At 37.3% G+C, this 19,738-nt stretch overlaps 2 protein-coding genes across 2 annotated transcripts; one reads left to right on the top strand and one right to left on the bottom strand.

Moving 5' to 3' along the window:
- Window positions 1-877: 877 nt before the first annotated feature.
- Window positions 878-7,997, top strand: LOC136821156 (rabankyrin-5-like). The gene is made up of 7 exons (XM_067077387.1): window positions 878-2,463; window positions 2,727-2,922; window positions 3,530-3,648; window positions 4,653-4,788; window positions 5,718-5,991; window positions 6,742-6,896; window positions 7,439-7,997. The coding sequence occupies exons 1-7, from the start codon at window positions 2,460-2,462 to the stop codon at window positions 7,581-7,583; spliced, it is 1,029 nt and encodes a 342-aa protein (XP_066933488.1). The 5' UTR covers window positions 878-2,459; the 3' UTR covers window positions 7,584-7,997.
- A 4,244-nt stretch (window positions 7,998-12,241) lies between these two features.
- On the bottom strand, window positions 12,242-18,049 carry LOC136821150 (uncharacterized). Its single transcript, XM_067077381.1, has 3 exons — window positions 17,471-18,049; window positions 15,006-15,244; window positions 12,242-14,129 (listed from the first exon to the last, which is right to left on the bottom strand). The coding sequence occupies exons 1-3, from the start codon at window positions 18,047-18,049 to the stop codon at window positions 12,242-12,244; spliced, it is 2,706 nt and encodes a 901-aa protein (XP_066933482.1).
- Between the last annotated feature and the right edge of the window lie 1,689 nt (window positions 18,050-19,738).

Below are 19,738 nucleotides of genomic sequence, written 5' to 3' on the forward strand. Positions count from 1 at the left end.
AACAAAAGGATTTAGACAAGCAGGACAAACATAGTTAAAATTTTCCCTTAAACGCCCTTTTATGCCCGAGCATCGTTTGTGAATGTAGTTTTTACATTGGCGGCATAAAATAGAGTTGCTCCCTACTCCTTTGTAGCAGACACCACAAGGCCATTTACTTGTCTTTTGCCTTTCCCTCAGACCATGTTTGCAATGCATTACTTTGGTCTTCCGAGTGTTCACACGTAAACCCTTTGACTCAATGGCCTGTTTCCACTGGGTTAGCTTGAACAAAAGCTCCTCTTTAGATTCTGCAATAATAACCAAATCATCTGCGTATAGTAATTCCCAAGGACAACCGGTACGAAATGACCGAGAGAGAGCTTCCATGACAATTATAAATAGTAAACGTAAAGTGTAAATAAGTAAACGAAAGTGGTTTTAGCACGTGAATTGCGTGTTTTATTAATTGGTGAGATAAACTCCATTTCAAATTATTTTGACGCGCTGCTACAGGAATCATATTTTACAAAATCGAAGGTATTTGATACAATCGAGTATTGCTATAATCAAAACAGTTGATTGAATAATAATAGTCAGGTCTGCTTCCTTGGTCTTTTTTTCCTGATCAACACAAACAAACTTTCTGTCTTGCGTTTACTCTTTCTTTCCCAACAAATTTGCTTTTGGTTGCAAGTAATGAACCTCTTGTACAGGGTGTCTACGAGACCTTGAAAACCTTGAAAATCCCCCAAAAAAATCCATAGACACCCTGTTGTAGCTTTATCTAAATAAATCTTGTTGAAACCTTCTGTCAGATTTCATTCTTGTGGCGTTACAGGAAATGACGCTGTTCGTAACTATCTTTGATTGATATTTTTGTTGTTGATGTGTGTGTTCAAACTGTAGAAATAAATAACAAAGGTCTATGAGTATTGTGTTTATAAAAAATAAGTCTAAGTTCAAAAATGAAAATGTCTGAATTCAATGAAAAAGTATAAGTCTGATTGAAAAATGAAAAAGTATAAGTCTGATTGAAAAAGTTCTTAAATGAAAATAAAGGCTTGAATGAAATACTGAACCTATGAATCATGTCAAGGCAAGGCCCTAATGTATCAGTGTGAACTGAAAGAACAAAACAAAATGGCTGCCTGAAAGCAAAAACAAGATGGCTGCCAAAGAACAAGAACAAAAAATGAAACCTACCAGGTAGCCAATATAAAAATGCTGTGAATGAATTGACTATTGATTGACTTGAGTTGAAGTTGAACATTGACACATTGAATTGTAAATTACTTTAAGGTTAGAGCCTTATGAATTATGATGCCATTATGGTCAGTCAGCATGACATGACACAAAATGGTAGCTCTGAGGTGTGACTGAAGTGAGGCCTTAAATAGACTGAGTTCACACTGTGACATGATACTGAAAATGAGGCCATGGAAACCAGGTGTGCCTAACATACTAAAATAAAATAAATGAATAAATATAGCCTAGTCTAGCTAGCCTAGCCTAATGGCACACAAATGAGATAAGTTACAGTAAGTATATGATAAATAAACACTATTTCCAAGATGCAACAAATTTTTGTTTCATGATTTATAAATTAAATTTTGTACTTTTTATTTTTGTTTTTGAAATATATTTTGATAAAAGTCATTTTACAATTCTGTACGTTTTTTATCCACATGGTGAACTGGTTTCCCCGATTTCCTGATAATTAAAAATTTGAACTTTCCTGTGGATGCGACAAAATATTTTTCATGAAAATTTACCGTATTTTAACACTATATAATCTAGATATCAAATATCAAATTTGATTCTCTTTTGCTCGTATTTCTAAATTTCAAGATAAAGGGAACTATTTACAAATTATTTGAGTAAAAAATGAACGACGGTAAAACCTTTGTCATTCATCTCAATCCAGACTCAAAATAATGCATTTTTCCGATACTGTAGACCTTTTCACCTTTAACCAACTATATATATTGAATTACATTCAACAACAGTCATGCTTATTCTAAACTGCCCATAGGACTGAAATGATTATAAATTGCCCTAACTAAAACCTTGTGGGACTATCCAATACAAATGATTTGACTGGTTTCAGTCCTGCTGATGGGAGCAGAGCTGTCAAATGTTCAATAAAATAGGCTTAATTTTTCCTAAAATGCTTTTTTCATAATCATAATAGCTGTTGATATACTTCAAAAGGCCCTAATTGGTATATTACATTACAGTACGATTCATTAAAATCTCTATACTGGAGATTTTTATTACAAAAAAGTAAACCAAGGGTTTAATATACCGAACTTGTGTTTTCAAGGAAAAGCCTACCTTGTAAGTTTTTATAACTTTATGTACGTTGAGTTTAAGACCCTAGTTGTAACCTTTTTGGAATGTTATAGAAAACTGCTGACCTACCTGTTTTTTATTTCTTATTTTAGGTTCCAATAACCCAGAATTAATTCCAATACATAATGGGTATGTATGCTGTGCTTTTCATTGTTAAATATTTACTTCACATTTACTACTATACTAATTTTAAGAGAACCTTTGGTTTGTTTTTGAGCCCAGTGTTATTAGCAAATTGTGTTACATTGGATCTTTTCAAATTCCAGAGAACGAATTTTGAAGCCTTTTCCCCTTTTTATGGTAGATAAATTAGTTTAATAGTCTTTATTGTTCAACAGGTACATAGAACAACAAACAAACCTAGTTTTTACCTCATTCTCTATTTATTACAGGTGACAGTGAAGCTGCCAAACTACAGAAACATCTCAATTTATTACGCCAAGAATATGTTAAATTACAAAATAAAACGCTTGATCTGGAACAAAAATTAGCAGCGGTGTCAGCTACTTCTGGAAATGTCTCTGAGGACACCTATGCATCACAGCTGTTGAAAACATCAAACGATTTACACGATAAAGAAACCTTCACGTAAATATTCAATTTAGTAGGGTTCCCCCTTAGCTTCCCGCTACATCTTAGGACTAGACCAAACTGATTTGATTCAAAAGTACAATGTATTTAAAACAAGGAGGACCCAAATAAGGCTGGTGAAAATTTTCTTGACAATTTGAGGTTTATAGGCAAAACTGTACGATAAGACAAGGACTAGAAAACAGCTTGAAAATCTGCCCTTATTTTCCCTTACAGTCACTATTAGGTAAAATACATTGTTCAATATTCTTTACTGATTATTAGCATATGTTTTGACTGTCCTTTGCCAATTATGTGTTTGATCCAGTTGTGAGCTTTGCCTATAATGACTCTCCCTTTACAATTTTAAGTCTGTGCAATTTAATCTCTTGAGGGTTATAAAAGAAATCATTTCTAACCTTTCAGAATCAACTCAAACCAATGTAATAAAAAAATATAATAAAATGATGAATGCTCCATCTGGCTCCATGGCTGCCCAAATTTCGGTGCCATTCAAGTTGTACAAACTGGAAAAAATTGTTTGCTCATTCTGCTTTGTTTCTACGTCTGCTTTTATAAGATCAAATAAAATCTTTAAACTTTATTTTTTTATCAATATTTGTAGGGACATTACAGTTTCTTTTTCTGGAAAGAAAGTCAGGGCACATAGAGTGATTCTGGCAGCAAGAAGTAAAAAATGGTGCACTGGAGATTTAGCTGACCAAAATGAAATTGAGCTGGAAGGTATCACTGACCTTTATATAACCCTGGACCAAGCAATATCTGCCATCTTTGATTGGAGTTTTTTTAGAATTGGTACCCAAAGAGAAGCCATTGCAATGCTGAAAATTAACGTCTAACGCCGCTACATCACCAAAAGAATTTGAGGGAAAGTAGACCTAACGCTCTCGATGCATTTACACCGCTATCGAGTAGTGCCGACATTAGGGTACCAATTTTCAAAAAACTCCGATCAAAGATTTTGCTTGGCTGGGATTGAGAAGCTTTGTCCAGGGTATATAAAGGTCAGTGGAAGGTATCCATCATATATCGTTCATATTTGAAATTCATTTGTTTATAGCATACTACCACAAATTTTGCTATGAGGCAGTTATTTAATCTTGCAGTGTTGCCATTTGTAGATAAAAGCTCTGAATTTATACCTCGGAATCCCTAGTTAATAAAGTGTAATGAGGTGGTAGGGTAAAATTCACGTGCAAGAGAAATATCCATACGCAGACAAGTGTTTCATCCTTCCAAGGACTCATCAGTGAAGCCCCAGTAAACCAGCATAGAATGCTGCTGTCACCAGAGTGCTCAAAATACTGGGTGTTGAGCTTTGCATAATCGTTTGTGATGAGAGATATAAGCATGAGCATGAGCCAGAATTATTATCTTAGTGTATCTTGGGCCAATTCCCAAGCTGAAGTTACATGTATGTCCATTTTTGCTGTTGACATAACTTCTTTTTATTACATAGTCCATTCAATTATGGACATAAGATGAATTTATCTCAAGAGCAAAAATTTATGGACTGGGGAGCCAAAAAACAAAAAAATAAAAAATTCCAAAAATTGGACATAGCTCCTTTTTATTCTACAGCAACGAAATGAGACCTCTAATTTATCATTATTGAATTTTATTTTTAATTAGAAAAGTGACGAGTCTCAAATAACTTTGAATATTTAAGTAGTACAGTTGCTTTTGAATTTCGAAAAGTAATCTCACTCATTCTGTCTCACTCCTAGAAGCCAGTGTAGAAGTGGGTACAGCGCTCATGAAATGGGTGTACACTGACAAAGCAGATATAAGGACAGATGAGTCGTTCATCATGGATCTGGTGCGCGTGGCAAATAGATACTCTCTCGGTGGACTAAGGAACAGGTATTTATTATATAAATTGTCCTAATAATTTCTATAAATATTATCTCTTACAATCTTATATCGGACGGAGGATCGAGACAAAAATACCATTAGATGCTAGAAATTTCCTCCCTTACAATCTTTATATATATCTGTTCTTCCTAGGCGTGAGGGGATCCAAAAATAATTTAAGTCTCTTGTTACACTGTGTACACTTTCTCAGGGTGATCATACTGAAATTTTTACCACCATGAATACCATTTCTTTTAAAACCGTCATGCCTCTATTGTTTTCAGGTTTAAGAAGATCATAATTTTAGCCTAAGAACTTTTGCCTAACTGACGTACCTTAAGGGAAGAAATTTTCGCGAGAAGAAATTTTCGCGGAAGAAATTTTCGCGGAAGAAATTTTCGCGGAATTTAATTTCGCGAATTGGGGCGTAATTCGCGAAATTAAATTCCGCGAAACACACCAAAATTGTTAAATCGCGAAATTAAATTCCGCGAATTTCGATTTTTTTTCTTTTTCTTTTATTTTGTTGTTTTTGACCAGGTGTTACCAAAAAAGATCGACACAATTGATTTAAGCATTATAACGTATATCTTTTATCAAATATAAACAAATATAAACAAGTCCGTGATGCTTAAAAGTTAATCTAAGTTGATAACTTCTTCTAAATCGCGAAATTAAATTCCGTGAAACTTTTGAAATCGGCTCATTCGCGAAATTAAATTCCGCGAAGTTTGCCATTTTCAAACTTTGATCCGCGAAATTAAATTCCGCGAAAATTTCTTCTCGCGAAAATTTCTTCCCTTAAGGTAGTCTACAAAACATTTTTCATACCCCTATTTTTTCCAGGTGTGAGAGAATCATAATTTTAGCCTCAGAACTGGCGTATTATTAACAACAGGCTCCATGCAAAACATTCTAATTCTTCATATTGTTTCCAGGTGTGAGAGGATCTTAATGTCATCAGTATCTGTATCAAATTGTATACGTTACTATCAAACGGCTGAAGATATTGGAGCTACAGAATTGAAAAAATATTGTGCAGAGATCATCACAAATCATTGGGATGACTTGGAGACTAAAGACTTTGTCGGGATGAGTGCACCACTTTTATACGATATGTTTAAATCGAAATCAAATTTTCCGCTTCACTTTGCTGTACGACATCATAGAGAAGATATTGTGTTTCTATACCTTATTGAATTTAATCTGCAGGTATAATAATTTTGTGTCTTTCTTTCTATTTACAATCTTCTACAAAATATCACCCTTGCAAATCAACTAAAATGTTCCCTCCCCCTTAAACAACTTTGTTTTGGAAAACCTCCTAGGGTTGCCCGCTCACCTTCAATCTTTCTCTAATTGCTTAACACTTTGAAGCAAGAGAGGCATCAATTACCAGTCAAGGGTTGAACCCACGATCCTCATAGCATCAGCCCCCCCCCCCCTTATTTTTTTTTGGGGGGGGGGTAAGAAAAATTTTGGCCTTTAAAGAGCCTGGGGGCTAAAATTACCAAAATATTTGGGGGGGGCCTAGATTGTTGGGGGGACCTAGATGATCTGACTGAGACTCAGGGGGCTGTTCAGCTAATTTCAAAAGATCTCTTATCTCACTGTTAAATCAAATATAAAAAGCAAAAGATTTGTAAACGTAAATGTTAATACAAGTAAAATTGAGTTTTCATTTATCAGTACTGTACTCGCATATATTTTTTATTGACTTCTCTACAGGGGCGGGAGAACAATGTTTTTGTTTTTTCCCCAAGTGTTTAAGGGGACCTAGCACAAGGCAATTTTTTGGGGGGGGAGCTAAATTATTGGGGGGACCTTACTTTGTTGGGGGGACCTAAAACCTGGCTGAAGCTATGATCCTTCAGACTGTAGTGGAATCATCTACATATATATTACAGTGCGCTTATCTATCTTAGTTAAATACTTTTAACCTCGCCTATCTTCATTCGACAGATACCAGGAAAACTGAACGAAGTAGAGCCTGAAACTGGTCTTACTCCTTTACAAATCGCACTAAACGAGCGTCAAGAGAGCATAGCAAACACACTGGTACAACACAACTGTGATATCAATTCGCCAAACTCTGAGGGGAAGACACTATTGCACAGGTATGACACCACTCGTTTGCCTGGATACCAGTAGCGTGGTGGCAGGGGGAGGCAGAATTTTCGGAAATTGCCTCCCCAGTTTGCCCGACTTTTTTTCGACCCACCACGCTACTGCTGGACACCTCTATTTATTACCCTTAAACCTTTTCTTTGTTTGCTGAACAGAGAGATTTGTAAAAGGATCTTGGACACTGAAAAAGCCTTCGGCTCAAAAAATCTCTTTCTATCATAAATCCATATCAAAACGCTTAATCCTTCTCATAAAGCTTCATAAATTACAGTGGCGAATATCAAATTTTCCAATTTCCAAAATACCGTTTTTATCACATACTAATTTCCCTAAGGACATAAAAAATGTGATGTCATAATACAAAAGCCTCGTAATGAAGATAATAACTACTTCCAAGTTGATGATGATGATGATGATTTAACTAAGAATCTTTTACAGTAGTTTTCAATCTTTGGTATGAGTCGGCTTACTGCCTCAGGAAATGGAAACCTGTAAGTAAATTTACTAACTTTATTTGCTTCAAACTTCACAGGTCGATAGAGGATGGAGATAGCTATGCTGCCAACTTCTTGATCAAACAAGGAGCAGACGTGAAGGCAATCACTAGCGACAAGAACGAAACAACACTACACTTAGCTGCTTCCTTTCAGTACGGTTTGAATTTTTTACTTGATTAGGTGACTGAAGAGAGCATTGAAGACCTAATATACACTGGCTCATTGAGACAGGGGTGTATTTAGTATTACCTAGTATTACCTAGTATTACCACTTTAGAAAAGGGAAGTTGGGATAGGTAACCTATTATACACCCAACCTGCTTATCCTTAGTTAGGGATCGCTTATGGTATTGTGTAACCAGCACTCTTCATTAGTACACCCCTGTATCAGTCCTTCATAAGTACACCCACTTTTTGAGATCTCAAATCGAACCCGAGAAAATTTTACTTTTTCATAGTCAACCCGGTGGATTTTAAGACTTCACTGACTCATTGAGACAGGGGTGTTTTAGTATTACATACCTATTTCTATTCTAAAGTGAGGCGTATAGGAAAGAACTATTAGTATTACATACCTTAAAATGAGGCATTAGCAAAAAAGAAAGGAAAAGGTTTTTAAAAGAGAGGGATAAAAGGAATTATAAAAGAAATTTGCAACAATTTGAATTTTAAGAGTTTTTTTTCGTTTAAAAGTCTAATTGACCAGTAAACTTTCTGCAAGACTTGTTTGAGCTTCTGAAAGACGATTATTGGAATTAGGGTTTCTATGAAACTGATGCAACGAAAAGTGGGTTATAATAATGTAATCTTAATGGACCATGATTCTTAATGATTCTTTTTGTTTTATCCCCAGACCGATTTCAGGGCGTGCAGGTTCAGGCAAAATAGCCAGTGGAGAAGATATGGCTGGCGTTTGTCGATTGTTACTTGATTACGGTGTCAATATCAACAGCGTGGATGTCAGTGGAAAGTAAGTGTGCTTTTATTTACAACAGAACTATATCATGCTCCACTGGAACTGTTTTATCTCTTTTTCAAAAAGCAACAAAATGAGCAATATTATTTCGGCAATATGACGCCCCAGGACGATTTACTGGTCAGTTTTTTTGCGTTTGAATTTGTGGCGTTAGGCTGCAGCGAAATGTCTTTTAATAGCTTTTCTTAATAGCCTCATTTACAAAGGCTGGGATAAATTTCATTGGTAAAGTGAAGCTAAACACTTCACTTTGTATGTCAAACTTTCCCTTCTCAGTCAACTCTGCAAAGCATTTGACCCATGTCCATAATCGCCAGTGAAATCACTACTAACTTACTGCCGCGCTTGTATACTATACTCAGCAATTTCATGTATTTGCAGTTAATTGAGGACGCAAGATTAACTGAAGCGATTTGGAATTACCTGCAGTTCTGAGACGCAAAACCGAGAACGGTAAAAGTGCTAATTTACCGTCGTCCTCAGTTGGTCAGGATCTAGTCAATTAGAACCTTGCCGTGTCCGTCCCAGAAAGACACACATACATATTAACTCGGTCTTATCTTTTGTAGAACGGCCATACATAGATCGATCGAATCAAAAACGGAGGATGTGTTTTCCGTTCTTTTGGCTGACAAAGAGTAAGTACTATATCTTTTCACCTCCGTTTACCTTTAGGTATGTATTAATTCTTTTTATATTTGAAATTCTTAGATCAAAAATGATGATGGGTGGATTAAAATCTTTTCTCTGCTTTGTCTTTTTGCCCGTTTTAAGGGGTAGATTAAAGTATATAAAGTCGGTGTAAAAGGATTTTAGACAATGGCAATTTTAGTCAAAAACTTTTTTTGGTTATTGCAATCGGGTTCAAATTTATCACTGATCAAATGCATAGATTTATAAAGCCGAATGGGCTAGATATCGTGCTTTTGCTGAAAAGTGTGCCGGGGTTAGGTGGGAAATCCTACTTAAGTCACGTGACATTACAATATAATTTCAGCGCTTGACCAATCAGAACCTTCGCGGGTTTTCGAAAACAATATCAGCAATATTTTTTGCAATATTCACTTTTTTGCTTAGAAGAGCTTAAAGCACGACATCTAGCCCTTCGGGCTTTATAAATATATGGTCAAATGATGTTGAAATATCACTTATCTGTGTGTGTCAATTCAATAGGGACCTTTAGCATCTAGGACGGCGACTTGAATGAGGACGTAAAGTAAATCTTAAAATCAAATGGCAAATTTTATCCGATTTTACATAGATTTAATATCGCATGGAAAAATTTGAGTTTAGGAAAGTTTTTATAAACAATGACGTTATAATTCTCGAGGGATTCATACAATTTAAAACTATTGTGCTTTTCTTTTACCGCCTTCGTCCCAAAGACTACATCAAAAAAGAATTTTCAAGTCGTCTTGAGATTTGAAAACGTCTATTAATTACCCTATTAAAATTCACTATTCTCATGAGAAAATTGATATGAAAAGAATAGAACCTAGCTGCAATCTTTATATTAATCCCCTAGGGGCTTTCTTTTTATTCAATCCTGCCGTACATTTTTAAAGTCGCCGTCCTCAATGCTAAAGGTCCCTAATGGCCCCGCACAGCGGACGTTATATGACTAGAGCCTATAATCCCTAGTTTGATTCGCAAACCTCTATATATATATCTCCTATATAGGTTTGCTTAATAGTGTACGGCTTGCCTTCCCGCTATGGTGGCTCTATGGTGGCCGATTTTACTTTTTTTGGCGAGTTACGGAAAGGGACGAGTTTTATATGGCGAGTCAGAAAATAATAAAGATAAAAAAGAGACAAAGTCACAAAAATATGTTCTGTCTTCACTTTGACTTATTTTATAACAGTAAGAGAGTCTGGATAAAAAAAATTATGAAAAAGTGTAAAACAGTGTATTTTATAAAAAAACCTAGTTCTTTGAGTTCTATAAACATCAGCTTTCTGACTTCAATCTCACATTGTACAGGAAGTCAGAGAAAAGATCAAAACAAAGAATCCATAAAAAAGAAAGCACTCTGTTCTAAAAATACAACTCCTCTTGCATCAATCTCAACAATCCTCTCGCATCCCTATAATAGTATTGAATAAGGTTTTTTTCTCTTGTTGAGGTAAAGAAACTATACAAAAAAATTGAAAGAAGAAACCATTGTAAAATGGGTTTTGAGATCAGAGAAAATTTGTACCTTGAAACCGTTAAGAATGTAGAAAATATTAGATGTATCACCAAGACATCTAAGAACTACCAACTAAAATCATCTCCTCTAATATTTGAGTCTGACTGAGTCTTTCGGGTCTGCGAAAAGTCAAAACAAAAACTCAATCTCTCCAAAATTCTCGAAACCGACAAAAATATGAGAAATATTTAATCACAGCTGCACGGTTCATGCTTTTCGGAATGATATACCAAGAAGGCCAAACTAGAGGTATGAACCCTTGTCCAGAGTCAGTTTTTGATGGCTAAAACTTGAGAAAAAACTTACAAAAAATTGACTTTAAAACTCTTTTAAAGTAGCTTTGAAAACTTAAGAAATCTTCCAGAAAACCAAAGAATCTTGCTCTCTAACAAAGAACAAAGTAAATTTGACATACCTGTTGCTTTGTTCAAGATCTTGTAACCAAAACAATCCAAAACATCAGCCAAAATCAAAACAAACATATAATCTTAATTTGAATCATTATTTCATGCAACTGAGACACAACTTTCCCTTGATGCATTCCATAGATACAACTGAACATAAATTTACACATACAAAGCTTTTAACTCTAAAATTATAACTTCCAAAAACCAAAATAAACTCCAAAAAAGAGAAAATCTCTACTTCGCTTCGGCAGCCATGTTGAATTCAAAATGTGAACAATCAAGCAAGCCTGTATCAAACTAGCACGTACATTTTTAATATCGCTATCAATAATGAAAATATTTGTTATTAGTTTGTTACAGACTATGAAAAATCTAAATCGTAACGGGGAGAGTTTCTTCACAAATTCATCATCATAAGCACTCGCCAGCTAAAAAGGGTTGTTCGCCGAAATTCGGCGAGAAGCGGCATATTCTGGGAAAGAGGATCTACCATGTTTTAAGCAGCCTCTATAAGAAACTTTTTTCGCTAGAAGATGAGCATCCATGCAAATTATCACATGATTTGGTACAGGCTAGCAGTAGATCCATGTTTCGTTGGTCTTCGAAATTATCACATGGTTTGGTACAGGCTAGATAGATCCATGTTTCGTTGGTCTTCAAGAACAAGCGTTAAAACGATAAATTAGATCGATGCTGGACTAAATACCCCTTAAAATACGAAGAGAAACCGAAAATAGGTTAGAAAAATAAGTTTATTGAGAATAATTTTAGATTTTTATAAATTTATTCAAAGAAAATAATAGTAGTGGATATGACAAGAAAAATTATATACAATATACACAGCAATCGTATCAATATGCAAAGAAACAAACAAAGAAACTTTGTTTCGACATTCTAAACTCACTGAGGTACCATCAAAAGACAAAGCCACTAGCAGGGATCAGGCAATATTCATACAATTTGAATCTCATGCTCTTAATATTGGAGGCTACTTAAATATACCAACAGCAAGGTGGCCAAAACTTTTTTGAGGCGGATATAAGATGTTGATGGTTTCATAAGTCCTTTCCACCTTTTGCCGATGAGATATTTAATTAGTCGAGCAATGATATAAGCATAAGGTCCAAAGGGCATGAATAGTTCTGTTTCCCTGCTAGTCTCTTTTACTTAATTGATGATCTTCAGAGAGAATAGAATATAGATACAAAATTTTTTTCGTTCCTTTCTTCACATTTCGATACAATTGCTTTTGAAAACTTTAATTTTAGTAGAATCTTTCAAAAAAGTCGTTCAATAAGGTATACCACATGGTACGGCGTGGTTTCTGATTTTGCCGTGCAGATTCGACGGTATCTTTGTTGGATGATGATGACCCAGACTCGGCATTATGGTCATTAGAGGGAGTATCATTCAAATGGTCAGGTTGGGCCTGGTTAACATCACAAGCTGATGCTACGTGCTCCATGTGGGCAGATTTTGTTTGCTCCACATCACAGACTGGTACTACGTCCTCCATGTGGGCAGATTTGGTCTGCTGGACATTGCTAACTGATGATACGTCCTCCATGTGGGCAGATTTGGTCTGCTGGACATCGCTAACTGATGATACGTCCTCCATGTGGGCAGATTTGGTCTGCTGGACATTACAGACTGGTGCTACGTCCTCCTTTTGGGCAGATTTGGTTTGCTCCACATCACAGACTGGTACTACGTGCTCCATGTGGGCAGATTTGGTCTGCTGGACATTGCTAACTGATGATACGTGCTCCATGTGGGCAGATTTGGTCTGCTGGACATTGCTAACTGATGATACGTGCTCCATGTGGGCGGATATGGTTTGCTCCACATCACAGACTGGTGCTACGTCCTCCATGTGGGCAGATTGGGTCTGCTGGACATTGCTAACTGATGATACGTGCTCCATGTGGGCAGATTTGGTTTCTTCCATATCGCAGACTGGTGCTACGTCCTCCATGTGGGCCGATTTGGTCTGCTGGACATTGCTAACTGATGGTACGTCCTCCATGTGGGCAGATTTGGTTTCTTCCACATCGCAGACTGGTGCTACGTCCTCCATGTGGGCAGATTTGGTATGCTGAACATTGCTAACTGATGGTACGTCCTCCATGTGGGCAGATTTGGTCTGCTGGACATTGCTAACTGATGATACGTGCTCCATGTGGGCAGATTTGGTTTCTTCCACATCGCAGACTGGTGCTACGTCCTCCATTTGGGCAGATTTGGTCTGCTGGATATTGCTAACTGATGGTACGTCCTCCATGTGGGCAGATTTGGTCTGCTGGACATTGCTAACTGATGATACGTGCTCCATGTGGGCAGATTTGGTTTCTTCCACATCGCAGACTGGTGCTACGTCCTCCATGTGGGCAGATTTTGTTTCTTCCACATTGCTAACTGATGGTACGTCCTCCATGTGGGCAGATTTGGTTTGCTCCACATCACAGACTGGTGCTACGTGCTCCATTTGGGCAGATTTGGTCTGCTGGACATTGCTAGCTGATGATACGTCCTCCATGTGGGCAGATTTGGTCTGCTGGACATTGCTAACTGATGATACGTCCTCCATGTGGGCAGATTTGGTCTGCTGGACATTGCTAACTGATGATACGTGCTCCATGTGGGCAGATTTGGTTTGCTCCACATCACAGACTGGTGCTACGTCCTCCATGTGGGCAGATTTGGTTTGCTCCACATCACTAACTGATGATACGTCCTCCATGTGGGCAGATTTGGTTTGCTCCACATCACAGACTGGTGCTACGTGCTCCATGTGGACAGATTCGGTTTGCTCCACATCACAGACTGATGATACGTCCTCCATGTGGGCAGATTTGGTTTGCTCCACATCACAGACTGGTGCTACGTGCTCCATGTGGGCAGATTTGGTCTGCTGGACATTGCTAACTGAAGATACGTCCTCCATGTGGGCAGATTTGGTCTGCTGGACATTGCTAACTAATGATACGTCCTCCATATGGGCAGATTTGGTCTGCTGGACATTGCTAACTGATGATACGTGCTCCATGTGGGCAGATTTGGTCTGCTGGACATTGCTAACTGATGATACGTGTTCAACGTGTTCAGGTTGTGTCTGTTGACTAGCGGAGGATGGAAAAGTTACAGACATCTTGCTACAAAGGAAAAGATAACGAATCTTGTCATTTAAAACAAAAGATAAACCCACTACTCTACCGGGGAAAAACGTTTGGGTTCTAATTAGTCAGGGAGCAGATGTAGCAAAAACAAGTGCGAGAAGATTAGAAAATTTTTTTGAAAAAGTGAAAATACATTGAGTAAAAAAACATTCCTCAAGCAAAGAGACTTACTCTTTCGACTGTTTTTATGTTTATGATAAATAGAACGTTTTCTATCTTATAATTAAAAATTTAAAATTTTCTCGAAATCAAATTTGCTATTTTTTCGTTTACAAAAGCACTGTGAGGTTTGCAGGATATCGCTTCATAAGAAAGTAGTTTTAAATTTATCTGACTTAGCATGAAGACACTGCCTAAAATATGGTCCTTTTATTCCCGTATGAAACCTTTAATCCTAATTTTGTCGCTTTTCCCAGACCAAAATGTTAAACTCGTCACAATTCGAAAATTTACAATTTAGTCACTCAACCGGACTAAACTCTACAACAAAAATATTTCACTATCCCGAAAATAAATCTTCTAATTCGATTTTTAAAATCATTACACTGCTGTTTAATCTAATTTTGAAACTCAACTGAATAGATGCATTTCACAGTCGAAATGAATTGGCAATCAGGACTGGTTACGCTCTAGTAACTACTTACGGTTAGCTTGACGCAAAAATCTTCAAAATATTTTAAAATTTTGGGCCAATAGAAAATCGTCATTAACGCGCAGTGGTCTTGATTACCCATTACAGTTTGCGATTGTGAAATAACCTTTTGAAAGGTTGTTTATGTTCGACAACAATTAATCGAGTCAAGTCATAATGGTAGACTTAGATGTGAACGAGTTCAAAAAAGAATCACATACCTTTTGACAAGCGCTCTTTCTCTTAATTGGTGTTTAGCTTCCTCCAATAAGAAAATCAATTTCGAGCATTCCGTGCTCAACTTATCAATGTGTTGTGATTGTGAGGCGATAGTTAGATTCCTCGCTTCTATCTCAGCCGTAAAGACATTAGACATTGTTGTCTTAAGGCTTATCACTTCGCCAGCCAATAATGCCTTTTCATCCTTGAGTTTCTCGATGTGACATCGATATTCGTCGAACTATAAAAGAATGTAACATAATGCACCTATCAGACCTTAGCGGAGTGGTCGGCTTTTTAGGACTGGTAATGAACTTACGAGGAACATTTATTTTCGGCGCGGTTTTCGTCTAACAGGCTAGGCACAGTTACATAGTTCGCACCCCCCCCTTTATAAAGGGGGGGGGGGGGGTAGCGATGTTCAGAAAATCTCAGAAAGGGGGGGGGGGGTAAGAAGAGAATTTTTTCTAGAAGGGGGGAAGTTTTCAGAAAGGGGGGGTTCATCTAGAAAGGGGGGGGTAAGATGTCAGTGGTATGTTTTTTTTGTGTTTTCCCAAATTAGAAGTTTTATTTTTAATTTACAATGCAACGTCTTCTTTATTAATTGTTTAGTATGTTTGAATCAAATTTTAAAAGGGGGAAGAACCCAGGGTAGGGGGGTAGCTCTAGGGTAGGGGGGGGGGGGTAGTGACCCCCTTCCGAACTATGCTTAGGCTGCAGTTAAAATCAAACCAAGCAAATTCCCCCCAAAACTCTAGAGGCATTTTCCCGAGTCTTTGCGTTAGAGTGCAAACTATTTTTAGCATTCGTATAGCTTAACTGTCGAGGTTACTTTATCGCTTCAATGCAAGGGTATCTTAAATTTTCACAAGAGCACTCCTACACTTGTGTTTCATCTTTCCGCAGACACGTGTTTATCCTTCCTAGAACACATCAGGCCGCGGTAAGCGAGCGTGTTGCCACTAGAGTGCTCGAAGTTAAAAAATATTTCGGGTGCACCAAAAAAAAACAACAGGTATGTCGAGATATTGTGAGCCTCAGGATTTAATTTTTTTGTTCATTCTTTTTTAATCGTTTAGAGGATGCTCTAACTTGAATTTTGAGCTATCATACATTAGGTTTGAAAAAAGTAGTTCGAATAATATTTCAAATGAACTGACTTTGATTTAATGTTGATAATGCCTGATTGGCTAGAGAAGTGCAATGCAATTTTCCTACTAAGGAAGTCAAGTTATTAAACAATATTCCTGATTTTGAGAAAAAAACTATAGATTTAAAAAAAGTTAAAGCTACTCTTGTCTCCTGAATGGACGCCCCCCAGCTAATTGTTAAGAGAAAAAAATCCACCCCCCCCCCCTCCGCTCTTTATTAAGACCCCTTCCGGTAATTAAATTCGAATAATTTGATATTTTATCACAGTGTAGATAGACCTAAAGCTTGTTCAAACTTTTGCCTTTTTCGTGTTCATTTGTTAAAGTTTCTTTTTTGTTGTTGAAAATGATATCAGTTTAAAAAAATTTTGTCTCCCCCCCACTTATTAGAATTTAGAAAATTTTCCTACCCCCTGCTTATTCGGACCCCCCTTCGTCTATTCGAGAGACAAGAGTACTTTTAAATATCTAGTAAAACTAGATTGCACGAGTCAGGCCATTCGCGAAATTTTTTATATTTCGTGGAATCAACAATATTCATTTTTTTCACGACCATTTGATTTCGCGAATTTTAACAAATTTAATCAAACAAACAGGTTTTATAATGTGGAATTGATCATGACAGGTTACTTGAGTTTCTGTTTGCCAAATTTCCTATCACAAACATGGGTTGAAGTTACTTTCACTTGCCAAGTGAGCACAACCCACTCGAGTGAGAACCCCGGACAACAATCTAGTTTTATATCTACATACACTACTGCGCCATGTATACATTTACACTAATCTACAGGACTGAGAAATAACGAAAACTATTTCTATTTCTATTTCTATTCGGTTGAGCAGGCTTTCGGCAGGAGGCTTTAGAGGCCTATTCTCGCAACGATAGAAGCTTACTTATGAGCGTCCCGTCAGCACTTTGAACTGACTACCCAATTCCCCTCACAAAGGAACGTTCACTTGCCACGTAAACTGCCGTGAGTGGGAATCGAACCCTGGCCTCCTGTACAAAAGCCAAGGTCGACTACCACTTTACCACGGCAAGCCTTAACAAAAGACTTCCTTGTTCTATCAATGTATTTTGATTTAAGTTGTGCGCTGAGTACATGAATAACACAGAAACTGAAAACCACTTCTAAGCTTCAAGATCTTCTTTGGGTAACGAAGGCTCATTGTGCTACAAGTGAGGGGACACTTCAAATATAATTATAAGTTGCCAGCTTCTAAAGCACTAGTAAAGTGATAGAATCCCGAAAAGAATAATTATTGTAATTCTCGATGTGATCTTATTGAAAATTTAAGGAATAAAAAAATCTTACCATGGTATCAGCATGTTGTTTTATACGTTGGATTTGTTCGTCTTTTTCAGACACCACCCTTTCGTGTTCTTCAAAGGGAACGCCATTGGGCGCCGAGGGCGGTTCAGCACCGGATGATTTGTTCCCCTCCATCACCACAACGCATAAATGTTTCAAGATGGTGTGCGTGCTATCGACTGAGCGTTTTAAAGAATCGATGTCTTTCCTCATAGCAGGAATGTCAGATCTCTCACCCTGAAGAACTGACAACGACTGTAGAAGCTGGGCGGTTGAAGAATTGTCGTAGGTGGATTTTGTTAAATCTTGAGCTAAGCGCTCGATTGATGTCTGTCGGCTGCTGAGTGATCCACATGATGTGATGTGTGGATTTTGAATGTTCCCTTGGGAGCTCTTCTCGAGTTTCTCCAGATGGCGTAATATGATTTCGTGTTGGTTTGGACTGATGCCAGAGTCCATGTTGATGACACTGCGGGAAGCATCAATCATTTTTTGTTTGTTGGTCTTCAGACCTTGCGGGTGTTGTTCAGTGTTCTCATATTTTCCCGTTGAGCTGGTTTTGTGAGTGGAGGAAGCAGACATTTTGTTGTGTTGTAATGTTAAAAAAGCGGTCTTATGGTTCGTGCCTCGTTGTTTAAAATGTGTTATATTGAACGCTGGAATTCTTCGATGAAGTTTGAGCGTTTACTTCGAATGAAAATGTTGCGTTAAGACTGACGTCTTGTTTCGTTGAGTTGTTTGTAGAAAAGGAAGTTTTCAAAGCTGTTGTACGAATTTCAAAAGTTTTTTGACGTCAAAGTAGATAAAACTAGTTCAAAGTAGTAAATTGACGTCAAATATACAATGTAACTAATAAGCCGTCAAAAGCTTGTCTTGTTGCTATGATACGTCAAATATATTTATCTAACAAAGATATCATGACTACTGGGCGGTTCAAGGGTGCCAAATCACACCCTTCCGCCTACACTGTTCAATCATTTTCCACTGCTAGATTCTCAACCTTATCCGCATTTTTTTTTTTCAATTTTCTTTTTCTTTTTTAATTTGAGATGAACGGCTGCCATTTAACCAAACAATCCTATTATTACAAACAGAATGAACTGATTCCAAAAATGGTTTTTTTGTTTTAGAAAATTATTTTCCGATGTTCTTTTAGACTTAAATCTTTTCTTAGTCGAACAAAAGAGGAAACGGATTTCGCCACCTCTTGAGCATTTGTCTATGCACAGACCCATTACAGCTAATTTCCAAATTTATTGCCATAGAGGGTCTCCTGTTGTTATTGTCTTTTCTCATTTGAGATTTTTCAAATCGACCGCTGCGATGGAGTGTTTGTGAGAGAGGGGAGACGACGAGAAAAGTGTTGCTATTTATAAATCATACTTCATCGCAGAGGTCTCCGTGCAGGAATTTTTTTATCAAACAGACAATGCACACAGAGTGTACTACGAAGTGATAAACGTAAGATACACTCTGGTACAGAGTACTGGAGCATACATTTGATAAACTTATTGTGTCATTTCTGCTTTGTCAGCATATGAAACGATACGTCTCTTTTATATATCATCAAAACACACAATGGTATGTGTGTAAATGTACCATATTTATTCTTTCAGCATCGGTCTAGAGATACGCTCCCACTGACCTTTATATATCCCTGGACCAAACTATATCCGCCATCTTTAATCGGAGTTTTTTTTTGGAATTGGTACCCGTGATGAAGCCATTGCAATGTTAGAAATTAACGTTAAACGGCGCTACATCATCAAAAGTATTTGAGGGAAAGTAGACCTAGCGCTCTCGATGCGGTTACACCGCTATTGAGTAGTGCGGCCATTAGGGTACCACTGTTCAAAAAACTCCTTTTTGCTTGATTTTTGGACCTACCCCGGTGGAGGTCCTATAAATTAACCTCTGTTCGTTCGTTCGTTCGTTCGTTCGTTACTAGCTTTTCTCGGGATTAGCTCATTAGTTTTTCCTAATTTTTGGCACAAAGATGCAAATTGGTAATGCCCAAAATGTGACGGAGCCCGATTTTCGAAAAAAATTCATTTCCGGCCGAAAAAGCCGGAAATATGCCGGAAAAACCGGTTTTTTGGCATTTTCTCGAGATTTCATCATTAGTTTTTTCTGATTTTTTGCACAAAGATGCGTATTAGCAATGCCTAAAACATGGATTAGTCCGATTTTTGAGAAAAATTCTATTCCGGCTGAAAATGCCGGAAATATCCCGGAAATCGCCGTTTTTGCAGATTTTCATTGGACTTTTTC

Source organism: Clytia hemisphaerica, unplaced genomic scaffold (assembly GCF_902728285.1).
Source record: "Clytia hemisphaerica strain Z4C2 unplaced genomic scaffold, Clytia hemisphaerica genome assembly, whole genome shotgun sequence".
NCBI classification, from domain to species: domain Eukaryota; kingdom Metazoa; phylum Cnidaria; class Hydrozoa; order Leptothecata; family Clytiidae; genus Clytia; species Clytia hemisphaerica.